Below are 10323 nucleotides of genomic sequence, written 5' to 3' on the forward strand. Positions count from 1 at the left end.
AAGCCAGCAACAAAGGGAACAACAATTATATCAATTAAACGTTGAGAGATTGCTTTAAGGGGTAAATGTCGTATTCAAATTTTAAAAAGCACTTTTTCAAAAAGACTTTTCGTATTGCGAAACAAAATATTGAAAATGCTTTTCATTCTGCTGCAGCCTTAAAGAGTGTGCAAATTATTTCCAAATTTTGGGGGGATGAGGTAGAAGAGGTGATGGAGGACACTCCCAATCATGACCAGAGGCTTGAGATGGAAGACTTTCCTGTTGGAATATTTTATTATTTATTATATTCCAATAATATTATGTGGGCAAATATCGTAACAATAATTATATTAGCTATTTATCATTTGTGGGCCTTAGTTGATTAGTGATCAAATTAAGTAATAAGGCTATTAGATTTCTAATTGGATAATTAAATAAATATTTAATTAGTTGATATGGACTCCATGAGTGGATGTCTGGATGGCCCATTAACGGAATAATGGGAAACCCTAATGGCCATCCAATATAAAAGAGGCTATGGTCCCCAATATACCGTACACGGCGAACTCTCTCTTCTCCCCATCTGAAGAGAACTTGAGGCATAAAGGTACCGGTTGAGGAAGAACCAAATCAGCCGTCGCTAACCGTGTTGATGTTGATGTTTGATTCAGACCACCTTCTCTCCTTATTGCCGTTGTCAAGAGGGCTACATGAAAGCTTTATCCAGGTATTCCTAGTACCCTAATTCTTGATATCCTTGATAAATCAAACATGTCGTAGATCCGATCATAATCATGTTCAATGCTTTGTTTGCTTCCGCTGTTTGATTCATAATTGTTGAACATGTTTTATGAAATTTGTTTTTATTAAGACCTAAATTTCCAACAAGTGGTATCAGAGCGGTCTTCGTGTTTGATTTATTGGGATTGATTGAGGTTGTAAAATTTGTTCATGCCGTACAAACCCTTCTTCTTTTAATTTGGGGGTTTGTTAGTTAATTTCCCAATTAACATAAAGCTGTTATTAGAATCGGATCATATATTTCATATATGATTTTATGATTTTCTGTTTGAGATCATTTACGTAAACCCTTTTGCAACCTTTTGTGCTTCTTACTGCATACTATATAATTTATGGTGACGATTGTTTATTTTCCGATTTTACGTTCTCCTTTGTTTTTTTTTCTCTACAAGAACAATCGGTATTCGAATCGTATTTTGTTTTAATTTAAATTTTTATCACTAGAAAGAATACATGGCACTGCAGTTAATCGTTTAATCTGTCGTATGATATATTTGTGATTTTTTCATGGCTTGATAAGATCATCGATTCAAATTGAGTTTATTTTCTTTTCCGACGATTAAGAAAAATTGATTTTTCTTACATGAAATAATATTATGTTGATTTTGTGGGATGATCGAACAATTTTTTTTTTTTTTTTGCTATGTAAAATCGCTCCTGTTAGTGAATATTTGAATCATCCTTTCTTGAGAAATTGAATGTTTGTGCCTATTTTGTTTTATGTGCACATTTTGTTTGTTGTTGCCGATGCAATCATCATGAACATGCAGTATTTGTTTTGTTTGCGCATAAAGCTTTTCTACATCAATTTTGTTCTACTTTTGGATTTGAAATTTGTTTGTAATCATAATTTTTGAGTAAATAATATTGATTTACTTTTGTGATTACAATTATTGGGTATCGTAGAGTTTTGGCTTTATCTTACGACTACACACATTTGCATTAATTCGAAGCTTATAATTTTGTGCATTCAAGTTGAATTGTTTATCGCTTATAATATATATTTGATTGATTTTCATATTTTCAAATCAAATATTTAGTTTTGACTTATTTATAAAGTTTTTGTATTGTTATATCCTTTTTGAGAGTGGGTATAGCAAATATAAATATATTGTTAACAAATAAGTATTTGGATTTGATTTGACATGATTTTGAAATATCAAATATCTTGTAGCTTAATTTCTATTTGAAATTAATTTTGATTCACAAAGAGTTGGTACGTGAAGTTTATTTTGAGAGGTAGACAAATAAAGCGTTAAAATATATTTGTGATATATTTGTTGACTTTTAATAATGAATCTCAAAATATTATGAACAATTTTTTTTTTTGTACATAAGGTAATAATTTAGTTCTTTAAAGTTTAAGAAATTTGAACTCTAGAAGTGTTTATTTATTTATAAACATATAAAGTTTGTTTTCTTGTTTAGGAAACAATTGAGTCTAGAGTTATTCATTATTTTATTTAAAGAATTATTTGGTATATGTGAATCAATTGTGGCATGAATATTTTGGTTTATATAAGATTCAATTTTCTTTTGGTTTGAAATTGAATATTTTTCTTATAGCATGATTATGAAGTTATAGTTTATTGTTATTAAGTTTTCTTCAATAATATTTTGTCTGATCATGCATTTTGGATAATATTTCATGCTATGGTTCTTGTTGTTGTTTTTACGCGATATCTGTAAATGTATTGTCATACACACATTGGTGTGGTTTTTGACTTGCATCTTCTTTAGAATTCTTGTGAATTTATCTTCACACTTAAGGGTTGTTGAGTGGCCTAATAGTTACACAACGACATAAAGAACTAATTCGGCCTACATTATGTCGGTAGTGCCTTGTGAATTTAAGACATTTCCCATCTGCCTTGTAAAATTCAGACCATCCCCATTTAAATTCATTAATTGAATTGTCTAGTAATTTTGATTGAGTTGGTTGAAACAACAAGTTGCAAAAGTAACCTCTGTTGCGTAGATTTGATTCAGTTGGAATTATAAAAGATGTAGTATGTAATTGTTCATGCAAGCTGTTTTAGTCGGCCAAAAGGAAGGCACAGTTTGGCCGGATAATTACATACATGCGATGGTAAATATGCGGTAATTATTAAGTTTTTCCATGTGGATAATGAGGATGTCAAAAGACACCCATTATCTGACCGGACTTTTTATCCATGTGGATAATGAGGATGTCAAAAGGCACTCATTATCTGACAGGACTTATTACCATATTTGATCATTGCGTTGAGATTACCATTTGCAGTTAATTCTTAGCAGTCAAAAGATTGTGTTTTAATGGTGCTTTGGTATCTTGTTTTTGGTCTTTTAATTTACAACTTGTGATGATAAATATGTGGTAATTCTTAAATTTTTCATGTGGGTAATGAGGATGTCAAAAGGCACCCATTATCTGACAAGACTTATTAAGTTTTTCCATGTGGGTAATGAGGATGTCAAAAGGCACCCATTATCTGATAGGACTTATTATCAATATTTGATCATTGCATTGAGAGTACCGCTTGCAATTAATTCTTAGCAGTCAAAAGATTGTGTTTTAATGGTGTGTTTGGTATCTTGTTTTTGTCTTTTAATTTACAAATAAAGATAAATTGTGCATGTCTTATAATTAATTAATTTTGACATGTCTACTAATGTTGTGTGAATGTAAACTCATTCAAGTATTTAAGAGTTTACATCTACACTTGTGATGGTAAACACACGACAATTATAAGAATTTATTCTGTCATAGTAAATTGTCATTGTTCGATCATTGTTATAGAATACCACTAGCAATTGATATTATTGTTTAAAGACTTGATATTGATGATGCACTAGATATTTTGGTGAGTTCTTTAGCTACTCTTGTTCTCTTTAAACTAATATAGTTTGTGTATCTGCTAATTTGAGTTAAATTTTTTAACACTTAAAATTCTAATTTTTAGGATTTAAAGAATATTGATATTGTTCTTGGATCTAGACCTTAAATAAGGTTGGTGAAACTCACATTCTCTCACAAATTCAGCAACTAATGTGAGAATTAAGTTTGACAAGTGAGCATACACCAAATCTCATAGGTCACGTGAGATCATAAAGCTAAAATATCATATGTATTAGAGGTGTTATTTAAGGTGACAAATTTTTTGTCATATTTTCTTTGCTTAAATTAAGGTGCTTTTAAAGCAATATAAAGAAAGACAAGCTCTCATTGGAGAGTAAGTATTTCATTAAGATTATTAGGCAAAGAAAATGTTAGGAGCACATTATGTAAATATTTAATCTTGCTAAGACACTATAATTTATACTATCATATGACTTGTTCGAAAATTCAGTAATTTTGACTATCATATGACTTGTTCGAAATTCAGTATTCTCTTTGCACAATTAAGTTTTTTAACTGTTCCAGTTAGAAATGATCATTTAAATGATCAATTCATAAAGTGTGCAAATAAGGAAAAGTTGAAGCAAGAGAAAATAAAATAGTGCTCATTCGGAAAATACCTCAAAAGATAAGGGCAAATAGAGAAAGGTAGTCTTGACTGACTTATGTCCAATGATGTTGAAAGATATATCAATTTAGAATGGACAAAGTCGATAAAGATTGCTTTATTCATTTTTGAACCAATTTTAGATTGTCATTACTAGCTTTTTTGTATTTAAAAGACAATTTGGTGAATCATCATTTGCTGTTTTTTTTTTCTTTTTCTCTTTGAATAAGTCATGATATTTTGAGTTCTAATTTCAAATGATGATTCAATGTGTCTTTTAAGTTCAATTATTAGAGTCAATTCAGTTATGACTTGTGACATTCTATATTGTTTAAGGTTTTGAATATTATAAGTTTTTCGTCCCACAAATTAAGAATTTTTTTTGAGACATAAATTGTTAAACTTTCTTGAGGATATTGAGTTTGGGGGAGAGATATGGTTTTAGAACAAAACTGAATGAGGAAGAATTAGTTCTAAACTAATTCATATAGTTACTATTATTATAGTATATTTGGATTCTCATGAGGACATTATTGTTCTTCCTCTCAATCAAGTTAAGAAATTATTTCATATAGATCAAACTCAACACCCTCAAGAACTAGGGATTCTAGTGTCATTAAGAATTGACTGAAAAGAGAAATTCTATTTAGTTTAATTGGATGACTCTATTAGGACAGTCATGATACTAGTTTGCTTACTATAATTTTGGAGCTGCACAAGATGGATTTCAATTTAGTGTTTCTTAATGGTGACATTAATGATGCAACTGAATCAAACTTTTGTGTCAATTGATACAAAATAGATGGTTTGCAAAGTCATGAAATCCACTTATAAGTTAAGAAATTTGTCTCTTTAGTGTTACCACAAATTCTCATAAAGTAATTGTCTCATTTGGTTTTGAGATAACATTATGGAGAATTGTGGTTTTATTAAGCTCAGTGGGAGTAAATTTATAGTTCAAGTTTAATGTGTCAATTATATTTTGTTTAGTCAACATTGATATATTAGTTATGTGAAACCAAGAATATCTCTAATGAAAGTTTAGCGATGAAAGATCTTGGGGACACTTCTTTTGTATTAAGTTTTAGATACTTAGAGATTACTCTCAAAGTATCCTTCAGATGTCACAAAAGGTTTATATCAATAAAGTTGAAAATAAATTGACATAATAAATTATAGGTGACAATCACTGAGAGAGACTTTTAGTCTCAAATATTGCCCATTAGAAAATTTATAAACTCAGAAAATTAAGTACTTTCCTACGCTTTGTCTATAGGATTTTTATGTATGATCTTATTTATATGCATTGGGAAATAGCATATATAATCAGATTGTTTGGCAGATACTTGAGCAATTCAAAGTTCGAATTGTTGAAAAACAACCTTAAGGATTATTAAAGAGAACAAGAGAGCTTATGCTCACATCAGAGATCTGACAATTTGGAGATCATTTATGTGTCAGACTTTGGCTTTTGGATGTAAGTAGATAATACACATCCTAATTCAAGAAATGACTGTAAGTATTTATGTCACTTGGTTGCATATTGTTAAAGGTATTGAAAGACCACTCAAGTTATATAATGACATAATTCAGTCTTATAGTTATTCAACAACCTTTATAAAGTTTATTGCCTTATAGATTATTGTTGTTGAATGATAGAACATGCATGTAGAGACAAACTTTATGCTAGCTATACCACTAATCAAAGACATGACACCTAAGGTCTTTTCATATGGTTGTTGTCATTAAGGATGTCTTGGATTAGTGGGAGTCTCCTTTATTTTATGTTCTATACTTTTGTTTTGGTATTGATACAGACTTTATGCTATGATTTTCTGCAGAAGTAAAGTTCATGAGGTTATGTTTATTATAACCATTACTGTATCATTTTGTGCAAATATTAAATTTGCAAACTTCAGTTTGATCTCACTAAAGTTTTCAGTTGGATCAGTTGGAAATAGGCATGATTTAGAGATCACATTACATGAAATTTCCATGCCACTCATCCATATCAATCTATGTCATCAAGTGCATTGATATGGTGGTCGTCGGGGTTCCGTTACGTTATATGTCAGTGACGACAGCCGCGGTGGTCCCATTATTAATGTATGAGGTGGACCAGATTGTAAGGTTGAAATCTAAAGATAAATAGCATTCGGATGCGCGCCTAAAGAATTCTGATATAATTATTAAGATATGTAGCCCAAGTGGGAGATTGTTGGAATATTTTATTATTTATTATATTCCAATAATATTATGTGGGCAAATATCGTAACAATAATTATATTAGCTATTTATCATTTGTGGGCCTTAGTTGATTAGTGATCAAATTAAGTAATAAGGCTATTAGATTTCTAATTGGATAATTAAATAAATATTTAATTAGTTGATATGGACTCCATGAGTGGATGTCTGGATGGCCCATTAACGGAATAATGGGAAACCCTAATGGCCATCCAATATAAAAGAGGCTATGGTCCCCAATATACCGTACACGGCGAACTCTCTCTTCTCCCCATCTGAAGAGAACTTGAGGCATAAAGGTACCGGTTGAGGAAGAACCAAATCAGCCGTCGCTAACCGTGTTGATGTTGATGTTTGATTCAGACCACCTTCTCTCCTTATTGCCGTTGTCAAGAGGGCTACATGAAAGCTTTATCCAGGTATTCCTAGTACCCTAATTCTTGATATCCTTGATAAATCAAACATGTCGTAGATCCGATCATAATCATGTTCAATGCTTTGTTTGCTTCCGCTGTTTGATTCATAATTGTTGAACATGTTTTATGAAATTTGTTTTTATTAAGACCTAAATTTCCAACATTTCCAAGTCTATCTGAAAGCACTAAGGCAAAGAGAAAGAAGAAGAAACAAGTGAACAAAGTGAAGCCTTCCAGCTTTAACTCAGCCGGAATGAGGACTCGTGCCCAAAAGGGTACCTCCAAAGCCGCCTTGACAGATACAAAATAGTTGGTTCAATTGCAACAGAATATCTGGGAATACCAATACTTTTGTTCAAATTTTCTTAGAGAGAGTAATCTTTTAGTTGTTGTTTGGCCAAGAATGGTCATTCTTTTGACTAGTTTTTGTACATTGGTTGTCTTTGACACCTCGTTCCTTAGGACTTTCCCTTTCTTGGGATAGATTCGGTTTCTCTTTTCATAGGTTTTACACTATGTGACTCTGATATATTGGTTCAGGCCTCTCCTGCTTTTATTTTTATTGCTTTGATAAAAAAAAAAACAAAATATTGAAAATGTTAAAATAATAACATACCTGAAAAACATATCTGCCGTGCCTTGTTGCAATAGTAAATCATTCTTCTTCAAAAGTTTCATTACTTCCACCAATAGTTTAGTATTATTGTTGTTCTTAGAAAAAAGCTGCAATAAATTAACAACAGCTTACCAAATGCAAACAGGAGAAAATCATGCGACATTCCCACCACAATGTCACAAGTGTTTCCTTAGTATCGTTGTTGTTCTTAGCAAAAAGCTGCAATAAATTGACAATAGTATGTCTAACAATACCAGTAAATGATGTGCAGAAGCAACACTTGGTGCCAATCCATAGACGTTATGCTTCCACAAAGCCTTCTTTCCTGCTCACATATTAAGCCAAAAATCCTCAATTTCATTTCCGATTTCACAAATGAAACTGCACATATTTATATTTATAAAAGACAAAGTAGACACACAAATAAAGCATACCAAAATCAAGGGCTCCAATATGAACACATGCTTTAGTTACTTCACGACAGAGATGGTAGTTAAAGTTTACGACACCGACACTTGTGATTACATTAAATTATATCATTTTCTCAAAATTTTATCGGTGTCGACGTGTCTGTATTATATCCTGTGTTTGTGTCCGTGCTTCATAGGATAGGAGAAACTTTAGAAAACCTAATAATATACACACCAAAAGAAGATGAACTAAGTAAGTAGTTTATGGTAAAAAAAAATTATTCCTTTTAATTCATTATGGGTGTGTTTGTTTTAAGTTTACCAACTTTATTAGCAATAACATTCCCTGGAATATAATATTCCTATGAACCTTCAACGTAGGGATTATAACATGAATGTATTCTCATTTTCATGGGAACTTCGTTCTCACCCTTTTTTTTAGGAAATTTTTTCTATTTCTATTAACATTTTTATCCGAGAATAAAATTTAATAAACTTGTAACAAATATAGACATATTTCTATCATTTTATTCCCAAAAATCTGCGATTATAACTTGAAACAAATGCACCCTACATGGTTTTTCCATCCACCAACCTAGCTTATTATGAAAGACAACGTTGAACTTCTATCTTTGCTTTGAATTTCTCATTTCCAACTTAAGGATTAAGCTTATATATATATATATATATATATATATATATATATATATATATATATATATATATATAGGATCCATTGCCACCAAATCTCAACCATCCATTTAAGTTTAATCAAAGGCTTATAACTACTCATTTAAGGCCTCAAGAAATCTGCAATTCTTTTGACGTAGGTGAATCTCGCTCTTTTATTTCTTTTATGGCAAACAAATCTAGTTCTTTAATTATATTACTCAAGTGCTGAAAAAGAATTATCATGGTCAACAATGGAGGTTAACTTTATCGATATCGATATCGCTCTTTTATTTTATTATGAATAAATAAAAGCATTCTTGTTGAAAACAGGATCAATGGCACAATGATGTTGAATTTCCATTTGATCGTAAAAATAGATAAAATAAATACTGATTAGGGATAGATAAAGTCATCACTTTTTATTCAAAGTTTTGTTTACAAAGTTTTTGGAAATTTTCATCCATTAATATGGAAAAATATGAACTTTTATCTTTAAAATTAGTGCATGCCGATTTAATTTTGTTCACCCAGAAAATGCTTGCTATTTTTTTTTTTTATATCCTTGAGCAAAGAACAAAATCGGGTGCTTCCGGCATTCTAGGTTTAAATTTTTATCAAGCATTGATCTTTAACAAAAAAATATTATACATTGAGGAGGTGATAATGATAGAGAGTAATCATTGAGAAAGGTAGGAAAAGATACTCTCAACGTGATTCTCGATTCATCAACAATAAATGAAAAAAAGGGTAAAATTAATGAGATATTCTTGCATCAACTCTTACCTAAAAAATTATTCTTACACCCAACCAATAAAAATATGACACATGTTATTAACGTTAAAAAAAATTGATTTTAATTAAGGAAATGGAAACATAAATGGTGGTGGGTGGTTTTGGTTGGTTAAAGAAAGTGGAAAAAGGAGAGAGAAATATTAAAAATAATGAGAAAAAATTATGATATTAATTATTTTTATTATTTTAATGAGATGTTTGATTTTAATTGGTTGGGTGTAAGAATGATCTCTTAGGTAAGAGTTCATGTAAGAATTTCTCAAAATTAATATGTGGTGAGAATCAAAACTAAGGAGATTATGAGATATGAGAGCCTTTGATTAAACTTAAATGAAGGGCTAGGATTTGGTGTCAATATAAAGTTTGAACTTGGTGTCAACGGATCATATATATATATATATATATATATATATAGGATCCGTTGACACCAGGTGTAAGTCAAATGACTTACACCAAATCTAGATCGTTAGATTAAATTGATCTAACGGCGGACACTATTTCATACGATAAACTAAAAACAAATGGAACATAGAAACATGGTCTCTTTCTTTGCCTTTGTTGGCTGCACACAATAGCGTTATTATTATCAAATCCAGTGCCACCGCCGATTAGACTCATCATCATAATCCAATGATTGAAGCACCACACCTGGGTTGATCCATCTTTCGATAATTATTTGCAGGGGCGGACCTGAGCAGGGCAGGGTGTGGCAATAGCCACACCAGCCCAGGCCCAAAACTTTTTTTTTTCTTTCATACAAAGCCTATCTTAAGTAATATATACTCTCTGTTTCGTAAATAAACAATTGAACACCTTTGGCCTGGTGGCGTGGGTTTTGAGTTTTTGAGTACAATGTCCCTGGTTCAACTCTCAAATTCTGCATCTGCATTTGTTCTTAATTTTGT

General features: G+C 31.0%; 1 protein-coding gene across 1 annotated transcript in view; it reads right to left on the reverse strand.

Annotated features, from left to right (window-relative positions):
• Positions 1–10080, reverse strand: part of LOC146939851 (uncharacterized) — a 31517-nt gene extending 21437 nt beyond the window's left edge. Inside the window, exons 1-4 of the mRNA XM_085749825.1 lie at positions 10067–10080; positions 7979–8058; positions 7799–7869; positions 7545–7651 (exon numbers count right to left, since the gene is read on the reverse strand). Of these exons, the coding sequence (XP_085605951.1) occupies positions 7545–7651; positions 7799–7869; positions 7979–8058; positions 10067–10080 (272 nt within the window). The remainder of the gene's footprint in view (positions 1–7544; positions 7652–7798; positions 7870–7978; positions 8059–10066) is intronic.
• Between the last annotated feature and the right edge of the window lie 243 nt (positions 10081–10323).

The sequence above is a fragment of the Medicago sativa genome, chromosome 3 (assembly GCF_051527215.1).
Source record: "Medicago sativa cultivar Bolivia chromosome 3, Bolivia_mono, whole genome shotgun sequence".
Classification (NCBI taxonomy): domain Eukaryota; kingdom Viridiplantae; phylum Streptophyta; class Magnoliopsida; order Fabales; family Fabaceae; genus Medicago; species Medicago sativa.